The 17,793-nt window shown below is 49.1% G+C and overlaps 1 protein-coding gene across 2 annotated transcripts in view; it reads left to right on the top strand.

Moving 5' to 3' along the window:
- Positions 1–13,258: 13,258 nt before the first annotated feature.
- The window catches only part of PPP1R35 (protein phosphatase 1 regulatory subunit 35), a 71,529-nt gene continuing 66,994 nt past the window's right edge, over positions 13,259–17,793 (top strand). Inside the window, exons 1-4 of one of the 2 annotated variants that reach the window (XM_075847413.1) lie at positions 13,259–13,722; positions 13,953–14,130; positions 16,987–17,176; positions 17,242–17,354. In XM_075847413.1, coding sequence (XP_075703528.1) covers positions 13,954–14,130; positions 16,987–17,176; positions 17,242–17,354 — 480 coding nt within the window. In that variant the 5' untranslated portion in view covers positions 13,259–13,722; position 13,953. The remainder of the gene's footprint in view (positions 13,723–13,952; positions 14,131–16,986; positions 17,177–17,241; positions 17,355–17,793) is intronic. The other variant, XM_075847412.1, reaches the window with a different exon arrangement.

Here is a 17,793-nt window from a genome sequence, read left to right as displayed (position 1 = left end):
GGTATATTTCGGCATGTTGGGGGTTGCAGTGCTGTAGTTCTCTTATATTGGCTGTGTCCGGAGGTATATTTAGGCATGTTGGGGGTTGTAGTGCTGTAGTTCTGTTATCTTGGCAGTGTCCGATGGTATATTTAGGCATGTTGGGGGTTGTAGTGCTGTAGTTCTGTTATCTTGGCCGTGTCTGGAGGTATATTTAGGCATGTTGGGGGTTGTAGTGCTGTAGTTCTGCTATCTTGGCAGTGTCTGGAGGTATATTTAGGCATGTTGGGGGTTGTAGTGCTGTAGTTCTGTTATCTTGGCAGTGTCTGGAGGTATATTTAGGCATGTTGGGGGTTGTAGTGCTGTAGTTCTGTTATCTCGACAGTGTCCGGGGGTATATTTAGGCATGTTGGGGGTTGTAGTGCTGTAGTTCTGTTATCTTGGCAGTGTCCGGAGGTATATTTAGGCATGTTGGGGGTTGTAGTTCTGTTATCTTGGCAGTGTCCGGAGGTATATTTAGGCATGTTGGGGGTTGTAGTGTTGTAGTTCTGTTATCTTGACAGTGTCCGGGGGTATATTTAGGCATGTTGGGGGTTGTAGTGCTGTAGTTCTGTTATCTTGACAGTGTCCGGGGGTATATCTAGGCATGTTGGGGGTTGTAGTGCTGTAGTTCTGTTATCTTGGTAGTGTCCGGAGGTATATTTAGGCATGTTGGGGGTTGTAGTGCTGTAGTTCTGTTATCTTGGCAGTGTCCGGTGGTATATTTAGGCATGTTGGGGGTTGTAGTGCTGTAGTTCTGTTATCTTGGCCGTGTCCGTAGGTATATTTAGGCATGTTGGGGGTTGTAGTGCTGTTATCTTGGCAGTGTCCGGGGGTATATTTCGGCATGTTGGGGGTTGTAGTTCTGTTATCTTGGCAGTGTCCGGTGGTATATTTAGGCATGTTGGGGGTTGTAGTGCTGTAGTTTTGTTATCTTGGCCGTGTCTGGAGGTATATTTAGGCATGTTGGGGGTTGTAGTGCTGTAGTTCTGTTATCTTGGCAGTGTCTGGAGGTATATTTAGGCATGTTGGGGGTTGTAGTGCTGTAGTTCTGTTATCTTGGCAGTGTCCGGAGGTATATTTCGGCATGTTGGGGGTTGTAGTGCTGTAGTTCTTTTATCTTGGTCGTGTCCGGGGGTATATTTCGGCATGTTGGGGGTTGTAGTGCTGTAGTTCTGTTATCTTGGTCATGTCCGGGGGTATATTTCGGCATGTTGGGGGTTGTAGTGCTGTAGTTCTTTTATCTTGGTCGTGTCCGGGGGTATATTTAGGCATGTTGGGGGTTGTAGTGCTGTAGTTCTGTTATCTTGGCAGTGTCCGGAGGTATATTTAGGCATGTTGGGGGTTGTAGTGCTGTAGTTCTGTTATCTTGGCCGTGTCCGGAGGTATATTTCGGCATGTTGGGGGTTGTAGTGCTGTAGTTCTGTTATCTTGGCCGTGTCCGGAGGTATATTTCGACATGTTGGGGGTTGTAGTGCTGTAGTTCTGTTATCTTGGCAGTGTCCGGAGGTATATTTCGGCATGTTGGGGGTTGTAGTGCTGTAGTTCTGTTATCTTGGCAGTGTCCGGAGGTATATTTAGGCATGTTGGGGGTTGTAGTGCTGTAGTTCTGTTATCTTGGCAGTATCCGGGGGTATATTTAGGCATGTTGGGGGTTGTAGTGCTGTAGTTCTGTTATCTTGGCAGTGTCCGGAGGTATATTTCGGCATGTTGGGGGTTGTAGTGCTGTAGTTCTGTTATCTTGGTCGTGTCCGGAGGTATATTTAGGCATGTTGGGGGTTGTAGTTCTGTTATCTTGGCAGTGTCCGGAGGTATATTTCGGCATGTTGGGGGTTGTAGTGCTGTAGTTCTGTTATCTTAGCAGTGTCCGGAAGTATATTTCGGCATGTTGGGGGTTGTAGTTCTGTTATCTTGGCAGTGTCCGGGGGTATATTTAGGCATGTTGGGGGTTGTAGTGCTGTAGTTCTGTTATCTTGGCAGTGTCCGATGGTATATTTAGGCATGTTGGGGGTTGTAGTGCTGTAGTTCTGTTATCTTGGCCGTGTCTGGAGGTATATTTAGGCATGTTGGGGGTTGTAGTGCTGTAGTTCTGCTATCTTGGCAGTGTCTGGAGGTATATTTAGGCATGTTGGGGGTTGTAGTGCTGTAGTTCTGTTATCTTGGCAGTGTCTGGAGGTATATTTAGGCATGTTGGGGGTTGTAGTGCTGTAGTTCTGTTATCTTGACAGTGTCCGGGGGTATATTTAGGCATGTTGGGGGTTGTAGTGCTGTAGTTCTGTTATCTTGGCAGTGTCCGGAGGTATATTTAGGCATGTTGGGGGTTGTAGTTCTGTTATCTTGGCAGTGTCCGGAGGTATATTTAGGCATGTTGGGGGTTGTAGTGTTGTAGTTCTGTTATCTTGACAGTGTCCGGGGGTATATTTAGGCATGTTGGGGGTTGTAGTGCTGTAGTTCTGTTATCTTGGCAGTGTCCGGAGGTATATTTAGGCATGTTGGGGGTTGTAGTGCTGTAGTTCTGTTATCTTGGCAGTGTCCGGTGGTATATTTAGGCATGTTGGGGGTTGTAGTGCTGTAGTTCTGTTATCTTGGCAGTGTCTGGAGGTATATTTCGGCATGTTGGGGGTTGTAGTGCTGTAGTTCTGTTATCTTGGCAGTGTCCGGTGGTATATTTAGGCATGTTGGGGGTTGTAGTGCTGTAGTTCTGTTATCTTGGCCGTGTCCGTAGGTATATTTAGGCATGTTGGGGGTTGTAGTGCTGTTATCTTGGCAGTGTCCGGGGGTATATTTCGGCATGTTGGGGGTTGTAGTTCTGTTATCTTGGCAGTGTCCGGTGGTATATTTAGGCATGTTGGGGGTTGTAGTGCTGTAGTTTTGTTATCTTGGCCGTGTCTGGAGGTATATTTAGGCATGTTGGGGGTTGTAGTGCTGTAGTTCTGTTATCTTGGCAGTGTCTGGAGGTATATTTAGGCATGTTGGGGGTTGTAGTGCTGTAGTTCTGTTATCTTGGCAGTGTCCGGAGGTATATTTCGGCATGTTGGGGGTTGTAGTGCTGTAGTTCTGTTATCTTGGCAGTGTCCGGGGGTATATTTAGGCATGTTGGGGGTTGTAGTGCTGTAGTTCTGTTATCTTGGCCGTGTCCTGAGGTATGTTTAGGCATGTTGGGGGTTGTAGTGCTGTAGTTCTGTTATCTTGGCAGTGTCCGGAGGTATATTTAGGCATGTTGGGGGTTGTAGTGCTGTAGTTCTGTTATCTTGGCCGTGTCCGGAGGTATATTTCGGCATGTTGGGGGTTGTAGTGCTGTAGTTCTGTTATCTTGGTCGTGTCCGGAGGTATATTTCGGCATGTTGGGGGTTGTAGTGCTGTAGTTCTGTTATCTTGGCCGTGTCCGGAGGTATATTTCGGCATGTTGGGGGTTGTAGTGCTGTAGTTCTGTTATCTTGGCAGTGTCCGGAGGCATATTTCGGCATGTTGGGGGTTGTAGTGCTGTAGTTCTGTTATCTTGGCAGTGTCCGGAGGTATATTTCGGCATGTTGGGGGTTGTAGTGCTGTAGTTCTGTTATCTTGGCAGTGTCCGGTGGTATATTTAGGCATGTTGGGGGTTGTAGTGTTGTAGTTCTGTTATCTTGGCAGTGTCTGGAGGTATATTTAGGCATGTTGGGGGTTGTAGTGCTGTAGTTCTGTTATCTTGGCAGTGTCCGGAGGTATATTTCGGCATGTTGGGGGTTGTAGTGCTGTAGTTCTGTTATCTTGGCCGTGTCCGGAGGTATATTTCGGCATGTTGGGGGTTGTAGGGCTGTAGTTCTTTTATCTTGGTCGTGTCCGGAGGTATATTTAGGCATGTTGGGGGTTGTAGTGCTGTAGTTCTGTTATCTTGGCAGTGTCCGGGGGTATATTTCGGCATGTTGGGGGTTGTAGTGCTGTAGTTCTGTTATCTTGGCAGTGTCCGGAGGTATATTTAGGCATGTTGGGGGTTGTAGTGCTGTAGTTCTGTTATCTTGGTCGTGTCCGGGGGTATATTTAGGCATGTTGGGGGTTGTAGTGCTGTAGTTCTGTTATCTTGGCAGTGGCCGGGGGTATATTTCGGCATGTTGGGGGTTGTAGTGCTGTAGTTCTGTTATCTTGGCAGTGTCCGGAGGTATATTTAGGCATGTTGGGGGTTGTAGTGCTGTAGTTCTGTTATCTTGGTCGTGTCCGGAGGTATATTTAGGCATGTTGGGGGTTGTAGTGCTGTAGTTCTGTTATCTTGGCAGTGTCCGGGGGTATATTTAGGCATGTTGGGGGTTGTAGTATTGTAGTTCTGTTATCTTGGACGTGTCCGGCGGTATATTTAGGCATGTTGGGGGTTTTAGTGTTGTAGTTCTGTTATCTTGGCAGTGTCCGGGGGTATATTTCGGCATGTTGGGGGTTGTAGTGCTGTAGTTCAGTTATCTTGGCAGTGTCCGGAGGTATATTTAGGCATGTTGGGGGTTGTAGTGCTGTTATCTTGGCAGTGTCCGGGGGTATATTTAGGCATGTTGGGGGTTGTAGTTCTGTTATCTTGGCCGTGTCCGGTGGTATATTTAGGCATGTTGGGGGTTGTAGTGCTGTAGTTCTGTTATCTTGGCAGTGTCCGGAGGTATATTTAGGCATGTTGGGGGTTGTAGTGCTGTAGTTGTTATCTTGGCAGTGTCCGGAGGTATATTTCGGCATGTTGGGGGTTGTAGTGCTGTAGTTCTGTTATCTTGGCAGTGTCCGGAGGTATATTTCGGCATGTTGGGGGTTGTAGTGCTGTAGTTCTGTTATCTTGGCAGTGTCCGGAGGTATATTTCGGCATGTTGGGGGTTGTAGTGCTGTAGTTCTGTTATCTTGGTCGTGTCCGGGGGTATATTTAGGCATGTTGGGGGTTGTAGTTCTGTTATCTTGGCCGTGTCCGGAGGTATATTTCGGCATGTTGGGGGTTGTAGTGTTGTAGTTTTGTTATATTGGCCGTGTCCGGGGGTATATTTCGGCATGTTGGGGGTTGTAGTGCTGTAGTTCTGTTATCTTGGTCGTGTCCAGGGGTATATTTAGGCATGTTGGGGGTTGTAGTTGTTATCTTGGCAGTGTCCGGGGGTATATTTAGGCATGTTGGGGGTTGTAGTGCTGTAGTTCTGTTATCTTGGCAGTGTCCGGTGGTATATTTCGGCATGTTGGGGGTTGTAGTGCTGTAGTTCTGTTATCTTGGCAGTGTCCGGAGGTATATTTCGGCATGTTGGGGGTTGTAGTGCTGTAGTTCTGTTATCTTGGTCGTGTCCGGGGGTATATTTCGGCATGTTGGGGGTTGTAGTGCTGTAGTTCTGTTATCTTGGCAGTGTCCGGAGGTATATTTAGGCATGTTGGGGGTTGTAGTTCTGTTATCTTGGCCGTGTCCGGAGGTATATTTCGGCATGTTGGGGGTTGTAGTGCTGTAGTTCTGTTATCTTGGCAGTGTCCGGAGGTATATTTAGGCATGTTGGGGGTTGTAGTGCTGTAGTTCTGTTATCTTGGCAGTGTCCGGTGGTATATTTCGGCATGTTGGGGGTTGTAGTGCTGTAGCTCTGTTATCTTGGCAGTGTCCGGTGGTATATTTAGGCATGTTGGGGGTTGTAGTGCTGTAGTTCTGTTATCTTGGCAGTGTCCGGAGGTATATTTAGGCATGTTGGGGGTTGTAGTGCTGTAGTTCTGTTATCTTGGCAGTGTCCGGTGGTATATTTCGGCATGTTGGGGGTTGTAGTTCTGTTATCTTGGCAGTGTCCGGGGGTATATTTAGGCATGTTGGGGGTTGTAGTGCTGTAGTTTTGTTATCTTGGCCGTGTCTGGAGGTATATTTAGGCATGTTGGGGGTTGTAGTTCTGTAGTTCTGTCATCTTGGCAGTGTCCGGGGGTATATTTAGGCATGTTGGGGGTTGTAGTGTTGTAGTTTTGTTATATTGGCAGTGTCTGGAGGTATATTTAGGCATGTTGGGGGTTGTAGTGCTGTAGTTCTGTTATCTTGGCAGTGTCTGGAGGTATATTTCGACATGTTGGGGGTTGTAGTGCTGTAGTTCTGTTATCTTGGCAGTGTCCGGAGGTATATTTCGGCATGTTGGGGGTTGTAGTGCTGTAGTTCTGTTATCTTGGCAGTGTCCGGAGGTATATTTAGGCATGTTGGGGGTTGTAGTGCTGTAGTTCTGTTATCTTGGCAGTGTCCGGAGGTATATTTAGGCATGTTGGGGGTTGTAGTGTTGTAGTTCTGTTATCTTGGCCGTGTCCGGAGGTATGTTTCGGCATGTTGGGGGTTGTAGTGCTGTAGTTCTGTTATCTTGGCAGTGTCCGGAGGTATATTTCGGCATGTTGGGGGTTGTAGTGCTGTAGTTCTTTTATCTTGGTCGTGTCCGGAGGTATATTTAGGCATGTTGGGGGTTGTAGTGCTGTAGTTCTGTTATCTTGGCAGTGTCCGGGGGTATATTTCGGCATGTTGGGGGTTGCAGTGCTGTAGTTCTGTTATCTTGGCAGTGTCCGGTGGTATATTTAGGCATGTTGGGGGTTGTAGTTCTGTTATCTTGGCAGTGTCCGGTGGTATATTTAGGCATGTTGGGGGTTGTAGTGCTGTAGTTCTGTTATCTTGGCAGTGTCCGGAGGTATATTTAGGCATGTTGGGGGTTGTAGTGCTGTAGTTCTGTTATCTTGGCAGTGTCCGGTGGTATATTTAGGCATGTTGGGGGTTGTAGTGCTGTAGCTCTGTTATCTTGGCAGTGTCCGGTGGTATATTTAGGCATGTTGGGGGTTGTAGTGCTGTAGTTCTGTTATCTTGGCCGTGTCCGGAGGTATATTTAGGCATGTTGGGGGTTGTAGTGCTGTAGTTCTGTTATCTTGGCCGTGTCCGGAGGTATATTTAGGCATGTTGGGGGTTGTAGTGCTGTAGTTCTGTTATCTTGGCCGTGTCCGGAGGTATATTTCGGCATGTTGGGGGTTGTAGTGCTGTAGTTCTGTTATCTTGGCAGTGTCCGGTGGTATATTTAGGCATGTTGGGGGTTGTAGTGCTGTAGTTCTGTTATCTTGGCAGTGTCCGGTGGTATATTTAGGCATGTTGGGGGTTGTAGTGCTGTAGTTCTGTTATCTTGGCAGTGTCCGGAGGTATATTTCGGCATGTTGGGGGTTGTAGTGCTGTAGTTCTGTTATCTTGGCAGTGTCCGGAGGTATATTTAGGCATGTTGGGGGTTGTAGTGTTGTAGTTCTGTTATCTTGGCAGTGTCCGGAGGTATATTTCGGCATGTTGGGGGTTGTAGTGCTGTAGTTCTGTTATCTTGGCAGTGTCCGGTGGTATATTTAGGCATGTTGGGGGTTGTAGTGCTGTAGTTCTGTTATCTTGGCAGTGTTCGGAGGTATATTTAGGCATGTTGGGGGTTGTAGTGCTGTAGTTCTGTTATCTTGGCAGTGTCCGGAGGTATATTTCGGCATGTTGGGGGTTGTAGTTCTGTTATCTTGGCAGTCTCCGGGGGTATATTTAGGCATGTTGGGGGTTGTAGTGCTGTAGTTCTGTTATCTTGGCCGTGTCCGGAGGTATATTTAGGCATGTTGGGGGTTGTAGTGTTGTAGTTCTGTTATCTTGGCAGTGTCCGGAGGTATATTTAGGCATGTTGGGGGTTGTAGTGTTGTAGTTCTGTTATCTTGGCAGTGTCCGGAGGTATATTTCGGCATGTTGGGGGTTGTAGTGCTGTAGTTCTGTTATCTTGGCAGTCTCCGGGGGTATATTTAGGCATGTTGGGGGTTGTAGTTCTGTTATCTTGGCAGTGTCCGGGAATATATTTAGGCATGTTGGGGGTTGCAGTGCTGTAGTTCTGTTATCTTGGCAGTGTCCGGTGGTATATTTAGGCATGTTGGGGGTTGTAGTGCTGTAGTTCTGTTATCTTGGCAGTGTCCGGTGGTATATTTCGGCATGTTGGGGGTTGTAGTGCTGTAGTTCTGTTATCTTGGCAGTGTCCGGAGGTATATTTCGGCATGTTGGGGGTTGTAGTGCTGTAGTTCTGTTATCTTGGTCGTGTCCGGGGGTATATTTAGGCATGTTGGTGGTTGTAGTTCTGTTATCTTGGCAGTGTCCGGGGGTATATTTAGGCATGTTGGGGGTTGTAGTGCTGTAGTTCTGTTATCTTGGCAGTGTCCGGTGGTATATTTAGGCATGTTGGGGGTTGTAGTGCTGTAGTTCTGTTATCTTGGCAGTGTCCGGTGGTATATTTAGGCATGTTGGGGGTTGTAGTGCTGTAGTTCTGTTATCTTGGCAGTGTCCGGAGGTATATTTCGGCATGTTGGGGGTTGTAGTGCTGTAGTTCTGTTATCTTGGCAGTGTCCGGAGGTATATTTAGGCATGTTGGGGGTTGTAGTTCTGTTATCTTGGCAGTGTCCGGAGGTATATTTCGGCATGTTGGGGGTTGTAGTGCTGTAGTTCTGTTATCTTGGCAGTGTCCGGGGGTATATTTCGGCATGTTGGGGGTTGTAGTGCTGTAGTTCTGTTATCTTGGCAGTGTCCGGTGGTATATTTAGGCATGTTGGGGGTTGTAGTGCTGTAGTTCTGTTATCTTGGCAGTGTTCTGAGGTATATTTAGGCATGTTGGGGGTTGTAGTGCTGTAGTTCTGTTATCTTGGCAGTGTCCGGAGGTATATTTCGGCATGTTGGGGGTTGTAGTTCTGTTATCTTGGCAGTCTCCGGGGGTATATTTAGGCATGTTGGGGGTTGTAGTGCTGTAGTTCTGTTATCTTGGCCGTGTCCGGAGGTATATTTCGGCATGTTGGGGGTTGTAGTGCTGTAGTTCTGTTATCTTGGCAGTGTCCGGTGGTATATTTAGGCATGTTGGTGGTTGTAGTTCTGTTATCTTGGCAGTGTCCGGGGGTATATTTAGGCATGTTGGGGGTTGTAGTGCTGTAGTTCTGTTATCTTGGCAGTGTCCGGAGGTATATTTAGGCATGTTTGGGGTTGTAGTGCTGTAGTTCTGTTATCTTGGCAGTGTCCGGAGGTATATTTAGGCATGTTGGGGGTTGTAGTGCTGTAGTTCTGTTATCTTGGCAGTGTCCGGTGGTATATTTAGGCATGTTGGGGGTTGTAGTTCTGTTATCTTGGTCGTGTCCGGGGGTATATTTAGGCATGTTGGGGGTTGTAGTGCTGTAGTTCATTATCTTGGCAGTGTCCAGGGGTATATTTAGGCATGTTGGGGGTTGTAGTGCTGTAGTTCTGTTATCTTGGCAGTGTCCGGAGGTATATTTAGGCACGTTGGGGGCTGTAGTGCTGTAGTTCTGTTATCTTGGCAGTGTCCGGTGGTATATTTAGGCATGTTGGGGGTTGTAGTTCTGTTATCTTGGTCGTGTCCGGGGGTATATTTAGGCATGTTGGGGGTTGTAGTGCTGTAGTTCATTATCTTGGCAGTGTCCAGGGGTATATTTAGGCATGTTGGGGGTTGTAGTGCTGTAGTTCTGTTATCTTGGCAGTGTCCGGAGGTATATTTAGGCACGTTGGGGGCTGTAGTGCTGTAGTTCTGTTATCTTGGCAGTGTCCGGTGGTATATTTAGGCATGTTGGGGGTTGTAGTGCTGTAGTTCTCTTATCTTGGTCATGTCCGGGGGTATATTTCGGCATGTTGGGGGTTGTAGTGCTGTAGTTCTCTTATCTTGGTCATGTCCGGGGGTATATTTCGGCATGTTGGGGGTTGTAGTGCTGTAGTTCATTATCTTGGCAGTGTCCAGGGGTATATTTAGGCATGTTGGGGGTTGTAGTGCTGTAGTTCATTATCTTGGCAGTGTCCGGGGGTATATTTAGGCATGTTGGGGGTTGTAGTGCTGTAGTTCTGTTATCTTGGCCGTGTTCGGAGGTATATTTCGGCATGTTGGGGGTTGTAGTGCTGTAGTTCTGTTATCTTGGCAGTGTCCGGGGGTATATTTAGGCATGTTGGGGGTTGTAGTGCTGTAGTTCTGTTATCTTGGTCGTGTCCGGAGGTATATTTAGGCATGTTGGGGGTTGTAGTGCTGTAGTTCTGTTATCTTGGTCGTGTCCGGAGGTATATTTAGGCATGTTGGGGGTTGTAGTGCTGTAGTTCTGTTATCTTGGCCGTGTCAGGAGGTATATTTCGGCATGTTGGGGGTTGTAGTGCTGTAGTTCTGTTATCTTGGCAGAGTCCGGAGGTATATTTCGGCATGTTGGGGGTTGTAGTTCTGTTATCTTGGCAGTGTCCGGGGGTATATTTAGGCATGTTGGGGGTTGTAGTGCTGTAGTTCTGTTATCTTGGCAGTGTCCGGAGGTATATTTCGGCATGTTGGGGGTTGTAGTGCTGTAGTTCTGTTATCTTGGCAGTGTCCGGGGGTATATTTCGGCATGTTGGGGGTTGTAGTGCTGTAGTTCTGTTATCTTGGCAGTGTCCGGGGGTATATTTAGGCATGTTGGGGGTTGTAGTGCTGTAGTTCTGTTATCTTGGCAGTGTCCGGAGGTATATTTAGGCATGTTGGGGGTTGTAGTGCTGTAGTTCTGTTATCTTGGCCGTGTCCGGGGGTATATTTAGGCATGTTGGGGGTTGTAGTGCTGTAGTTCTGTTATCTTGGCAGTGTTCGGGGAGTATATTTAGGCATGTTGGGGGTTGTAGTGTTGTAGTTCTGTTATCTTGGCAGTGTCTGGAGGTATATTTAGGCATGTTGGGGGTTGTAGTGCTGTAGTTCTGTTATCTTGGCCGTGTCAGGAGGTATATTTAGGCATGTTGGGGGTTGTAGTGCTGTAGTTCTGTTATCTTGGCAGTGTCCGGAGGTATATTTCGGCATGTTGGGGGTTGTAGTGCTGTAGTTCTGTTATCTTGGCAGTGTCCGGAGGTATATTTCGGCATGTTGGGGGTTGTAGTTCTGTTATCTTGGCAGTGTCCGGGGGTATATTTAGGCATGTTGGGGGTTGTAGTGCTGTAGTTCTGTTATCTTGGCAGTGTTCGGGGAGTATATTTAGGCATGTTGGGGGTTGTAGTGTTGTAGTTCTGTTATCTTGGCAGTGTCTGGAGGTATATTTAGGCATGTTGGGGGTTGTAGTGCTGTAGTTCTGTTATCTTGGCCGTGTCAGGAGGTATATTTAGGCATGTTGGGGGTTGTAGTGCTGTAGTTCTGTTATCTTGGCAGTGTCCGGAGGTATATTTAGGCATGTTGGGGGTTGTAGTGCTGTAGTTCTGTTATCTTGGCAGTGTCCGGTGGTATATTTCGGCATGTTGGGGGTTGTAGTGCTGTAGTTCTGTTATCTTGGCAGTGTCCGGAGGTATATTTCGGCATGTTGGGGGTTGTAGTTCTGTTATCTTGGCAGTGTCCGGGGGTATATTTAGGCATGTTGGGGGTTGTAGTGCTGTAGTTCTGTTATCTTGGCAGTGTCCGGAGGTATATTTAGGCGTGTTGGGGGTTGTAGTTCTGTAGTTCTGTTATCGTGGCCGTGTCAGGAGGTATATTTCGGCATGTTGGGGGTTGTAGTGCTGTAGTTCTGTTATCTTGGCAGTGTTCGGAGGTATATTTCGGCATGTTGGGGGTTGCAGGTGGGGCAGACAGTCCTTGGTGTGTTGTAATGTAGGTGACAGTGTTTGAAGTGACTAATCAGACATTTTATGGCACTGAGATTGCTGCACACACAGGAAGCAGTTTACGATGTAGCAGAGCTGGACGGGGTTACAATAAACCTGACTGTTTTGCTGGGAGTTCATCTCCAGCAATTAACAAGCGACAGACACTAAACAAGCAAAACAATCCATGGACAGGCTGATCCTCGCCGCACAATGACCCGCGTGACGTCATGAATGGGACTTTGTGTCCTCGGGGCGGTCACTTCTCACCTTCATTACCCCGTGTACCTGTGAAATGTTTATAGAGGCCCTCACATTATCCTGTGACATGTCCCCCTCCCCCAAGGCTACACAGACCCATGAGACCCTCCGATATGTAGTTCTTCCGTTCAGGTTCCGATCTTGGTTTCGGCTTGAAGAAATACCTGAAAATGTCAAGATTTCTGCTTGCCATCAGTGAATGGAAACATTGTCCATTCACTGACAGGCGGCAGAGGTCTTAGTGAAGAATTGAAAGACGGCCGACAGCGGCGTTTGGCATTACGTGAAGGTTTGTACTTGGCCAATAGACCTAGAACTACGGACGCCGGGGGATGGGAAGCTGCTACCGCTCCGAATCGGCGTATCGAATAGTTATCAGCTAGAATATGGCGGAGAGTTGCGGGGCGATCCAGCGGCGCTCATCTTATAGGGGAGCCCAGGAATTGACTGGTCATATACGTAAAGTGCGTTCCGTATTTGAACTACAGCGCCATCTTGAGGACAAATCCTGATCCTGAACTCTGCTGCCACCTGGTGGTCATGTGAGAGTTACTTCAAGAGCCATTTTTTATTTTTTTTCCATACATAGTCCGCTCCATACCCCCCTCTTCGTGGCCGTGAAGTACAGTCACATCACCTGTCGTCAAGGGGTTAATCCGCAACTATTATTCGCAGTTTCATTCTAGTCACTTTCACATTGAAACGAAGGAGTCTGAAGTGGAGAACGTAGGCCGACCGGTAGCTCGGTAAATGAACCGACACCAGCTGCAAAGACGCTGCCTGGTACCTATAACGTACAGACCAGCAGGGCGGCGACACTCGGGAGCATATCACTGGGCGCAAGAGTTTCTCCTGACCGCTCCTATTTTCTCACCGACCCCGATTATATGGACTGGGACCGTTACTGTATCTGTGGACAGGAAGGACGTTATTAAGAGACTTGTACAAGAGGCCAATGAGTCTAAGGGGCGTGTCCAGTTCTGAATGAGTCTAAAGTCTGAAACATTAGGGAGGGCGATGACCAATCACGTTCACTGTTGCTCAAGTCACAGGACCGACCAATCAGCTGTTAGCATGTAGTTGACTGGACTTGGGCCTCTAATGAATATTCATGAGAAGCCATTGACAACGTACGATAAACGAAGAAGATAACCGGCACGTGGCGCAAAATTCCTGTCATAAACGAGGGGGAAAATACATAACTGCACAACCTCAAATACACCGCGTCATGACAACTTATCATAAAGGCACTTTCCTATGTATTCTGCTCAGCGGCCATTACTGTCCGAGTCCATGACAGGAATTCTGAAACAGACCGCGTGCTTCCCGCCTTCCAGCCAGCCTTATATCTTCTTGGTGACGTCACCAGCTGTCACTCACGCACTTCCACTCATCGGATTGGGCCCACGGTTCATAAGCTCCGCCCTTGTCCCGCGCTGCTCGTTGCTTTATACGGGCTTCTAAACAATGGCGGCTTGTGCCCTCCGGCTGTAACGCGACGGAATACGACTGCTCCGCGTTCTCCGGGCATAATACAAGTACTGATACCGCCACTTGTACCATGGGTATTGTAGTTATATGATGACTCTTTTGTGTGCTTGCCGCCATTTTTCTAAAGCCCAACAACGCTTCAAACCAGTAAAAGGAAGATGGCGGCGCCCATCCAGCAGACCGTTACGTCACGTTGCGCGGCCTCTTGTAACGGTTACTGCGAAGTCACGTAACTTTGTAAGGACAATGGGAGCACAAACATGGCCTCCACGCTCTATGCTAAACTACCAATGTGAAGCCATGCCGTGGAAGTTGTAATATGGCGGCTCGTGGTTGCCATGACGGCGTCCGGGTTTTGTTCTTAGACGTGTGATCGCAACGGCGCCGGCCTGACAGCAGCGGGCGGAGGTGAGGTATAGAATTCCCAATAATACTGTAAAATTATAAGCCAGTGGGGACTACAAGCCCCAGCAGGTGGATGAGACTTGTAGTCCTTCTGCATTGTGCCTGCTGGCTTTTGCTAGACTACAACTCCCAGCATGCCCTTCAGGAGTTGTAGTTTGCAAATCCGGTAGTGGATTACTGGTGTGTACGTGAGCTTACAATCTAATCGTGTGCGGTCTTACTCCTCGTCTGTATTCAGGATGTCTCTCGCGGGTGAAGAAGAGATCGCCGTCCCGGCTCACGGCGCCCCCCAGCCGCTCACGCAGGTCCTGCATCCGGCGGAGGCGCACCCGCTGCTGGACATCTCGCTGACACCAGAGAAAGCTAGCGGAATCCTGCGCAGGGACACGGCGGAACGCAGGAAGGGGCCGCGGCAGGTGAGGACGTCACCGTGGGCGCCATGGCGGTCGTTTGCGTCAGGATATACGACGTCTCCGCGACAATTTTCCCAGCCATTCCTCCCGACCCCCTCCCTATATATATATACGCTCTAATGGCCGGGATCGGAGTTCACACCGATCCTGCCTATTTAACCCCTTAGATGCCGTCATGGCAGCCTAATGAAGGCCCCCGGTCCGCCATCTTTGTACACCTATTAAGCCTTGGTGAAGGCAGAAATCACAATATACTGCAACGCATTGGTATTACTGTAGCAAAGGATCCAATAGTCGCCGGTTCAAGTCCCCTGGGGGGGGACAATGGAAAAGAAGAAAGTTTGTCCCATTTTTTTTTTCCATCGTCTCAGTCAAAGAGCCGTAACTTTTTGATTTTTTTCGCCGATGCGGTTGTATGAGGGCTTTTTTTTTGCGGGACGACTTTTCGTTTTAATTGGTACCATTTGAGAGTAGATGCGACTTTTTGATCACTTTTTATCACATTTTTTTAAAAGGCTGGATTCACAGAAAACAGTAATTTTTCCATTGTTTTTTATTTTATTTTTTACGGCGTTCACCGTGCGGGTTAAGTAATGTAACGGCTTTATAGTCGGGGTCGTTACGGTCGCGGCGATACCAAATATGTGTAACTTTTTTACGTTATTTTGTTTTTTTTAATAGTCAAGCATTTTGTAAGGGGAAAACGTGGGTTTTTCATATTTTTATTTATTTTTTCACTTTATTTTAACACGTTGTTTTTACCGCACGGCGAACGCCTTAAAAACTAAACCCAAAAAACATCTGGGCGACAGGGACTTGACTTTCCCTGTATAGGTGACCTCCCGGGCCAAGTGAAAGGGGTGTCCGGTCCAGAACAATTTTGGCGCCAACTCTCCTTTAACTCCGCTGTGAAAAGTATTCGGCCTAGACGGGTTTTCAGCCTCGGGATGTTAACAAGAATGTTCCCGTTTACTGACAGCAAGCGGAGATCTTGGTAACCATAAGGAATTGAAACGCAGCGAGGGAATAGATCGAAAGGTTCTCACCCGTTTTCTAGCGTAAAACGTCGCAAAATTTTCTGACTCTCGTACTTTCCGAAAGGGGAGGGATAAGGGGACGGGCGTTATCTGACAGGAGCGGGATAAGGGGACAGGCGTTATCTGACAGGAGCGGGATAAGGAGACGGACGTTATCTGACAGGAGCGGGATAAGGGGACGGACGTTATCTGAAAGGGGCGGGATAAGGGGACGGACGTTATCTGAAAGGAGCGGGATAAGGGGACGGGCGTTATCTGAAAGGAGCGGGATAAGGGGACGGACGTTATCTGACAGGAGCGGGATAAGGGGACGGGCGTTATCTGAAAGGGGCGGGATAAGGGGACGGACGTTATCTGACAGGAGCGGGATAAGGGGACGGACGTTATCTGAAAGGAGCGGGATAAGGGGACGGACGTTATCTGACAGGAGCGGGATAAGGGGACGGGCGTTATCTGAAAGGGGCGGGATAAGGGGACGGACGTTATCTGAAAGGGGCGGGATAAGGGGACGGACGTTATCTGAAAGGAGCGGGATAAGGGGACGGGCGTTATCTGAAAGGAGCGGGATAAGGGGACGGACGTTATCTGACAGGAGCGGGATAAGGGGACGGGCGTTATCTGAAAGGGGCGGGATAAGGGGACGGACGTTATCTGAAAGGAGCGGGATAAGGGGACGGACGTTATCTGACAGGAGCGGGATAAGGGGACGGACGTTATCTGAAAGGGGCGGGATAAGGGGACGGACGTTATCTGACAGGAGCGGGATAAGGGGACGGACGTTATCTGAAAGGAGCGGGATAAGGGGACGGACGTTATCTGACAGGAGCGGGATAAGGGGACGGACGTTATCTGAAAGGGGCGGGATAAGGGGACGGACGTTATCTGAAAGGAGCGGGATAAGGGGACGGGCGTTATCTGAAAGGGGCGGGATAAGGGGACGGACATTATCTGAAAGGGGCGGGATAAGGGGACGGACGTTATCTGACAGGAGCGGGATAAGGGGACGGACGTTATCTGAAAGGAGCGGGATAAGGGGACGGACGTTATCTGACAGGAGCGGGATAAGGGGACGGGCGTTATCTGAAAGGGGCGGGATAAGGGGACGGACGTTATCTGAAAGGAGCGGGATAAGGGGACGGACGTTATCTGACAGGAGCGGGATAAGAGGACGGGCGTTATCTGAAAGGGGCGGGATAAGGGGACGGACGTTATCTGACAGGAGCGGGATAAGGGGACGGGCGTTATCTGAAAGGGGCGGGATAAGGGGACGGGCGTTATCTGAAAGGGGCGGGATAAGGGGACGGACGTTATCTGAAAGGAGCGGGATAAGGGGACGGACGTTATCTGACAGGAGCGGGATAAGAGGACGGGCGTTATCTGAAAGGGGCGGGATAAGGGGACGGACGTTATCTGACAGGAGCGGGATAAGGGGACGGACGTTATCTGAAAGGAGCGGGATAAGGGGACGGACGTTATCTGAAAGGGGCGGGATAAGGGGACGGACGTTATCTGACAGTCGCGGGATAAGAGGACGGACGTTATCTGAAAGGGGCGGGATAAGGGGACAGACGTTATCTGAAAGGGGCGGAGCCTCCACATGGGCAACAGAATTGTCATAATTCGCGTGCGTTATGGCGCGAATCTACTCCTAGATTTGCATTTCTGTCGGACTATTCTTGCCGGCAGAACAATCTCATCGTGATGGACCCCGGAGTCGAGGAGGGTTCACCCGTCTGATCCTAATGCATTATAACCGGTCCGTCATGGCCGCTGTTCTTGCGGAGTCTCCTTTTATAACGTCTCTGACCCCCTCATCCACCAGGTACGCTTCGATGTGGGTGAGGACGGTCCCTGCCGGCCGCTGGCCGCCCCCAGAGTTCACAGCAGCGCAGCGCTGAGGACTGAGGTGCGGCGGGAAGCTCAGCAGGCGTTTGATGCAGAAAGTGCGGTGCGGGCGGAGCTGGTCCGATCGTTGAGCGTCAGACGCGGTGTGGAGAGCGAGGCAGCCAGAGGTGAGGAGGGGGAGGGGGACCGGTTGGGGATGGGGATGGCCGCTAATATTTTCTTTCTTCCTCAGCTCTCAATATGTGCAGGGTCCAGAGTCTGTACCAGGGTCTCGTGAGTGTGGAGCCACCGGCCGATCACATCCAGAGGCTCGCAGCGCGGCAGAGGCGGCCCGAGCATCGGGAGGTGAGGTCTATCATGTTGCACCGTGGGAATCTCACCACCGTGCAGGTTTTCAGGTTATTTTGTGACTGTCCCTTTAAATGGCTGGCGAAAAGGTGTTTTCCAGAATCTTCCATTAGGATAGGGCATCAATGTATGATGTCCACACCCGGGACCGCCACCCATAAGTGCGCCGCTCGTTTGAGTCTGGCAGTGCCTGATACTACGAGAGTGTTAGGAGCTGAGCTGCTGTCTCCTGTGCTGGCTGTGTATAGATCTGTCTCCTGTGATGTCATGTGTTGGCTGTGTATAGATCTGTCTCCTGTGATGTCATGTCTTGGCTGTGTATAGATCTGCCTCCTCTGATGTCATGTCTTGGCTGTGTATTGATCTCTCCTGTGATGTCATGTGTTGGCTGTGTATAGATCTGTCTCCTGTGATGTCATGTGTTGGCTGTGTATAG

This window comes from Rhinoderma darwinii (genome assembly GCF_050947455.1).
Source record: "Rhinoderma darwinii isolate aRhiDar2 chromosome 3 unlocalized genomic scaffold, aRhiDar2.hap1 SUPER_3_unloc_6, whole genome shotgun sequence".
Taxonomy (NCBI): domain Eukaryota; kingdom Metazoa; phylum Chordata; class Amphibia; order Anura; family Rhinodermatidae; genus Rhinoderma; species Rhinoderma darwinii.
The sequence above is the reverse complement of the archived record's forward strand: the minus strand, read 5'-3'. Positions and strand labels throughout refer to the sequence as shown.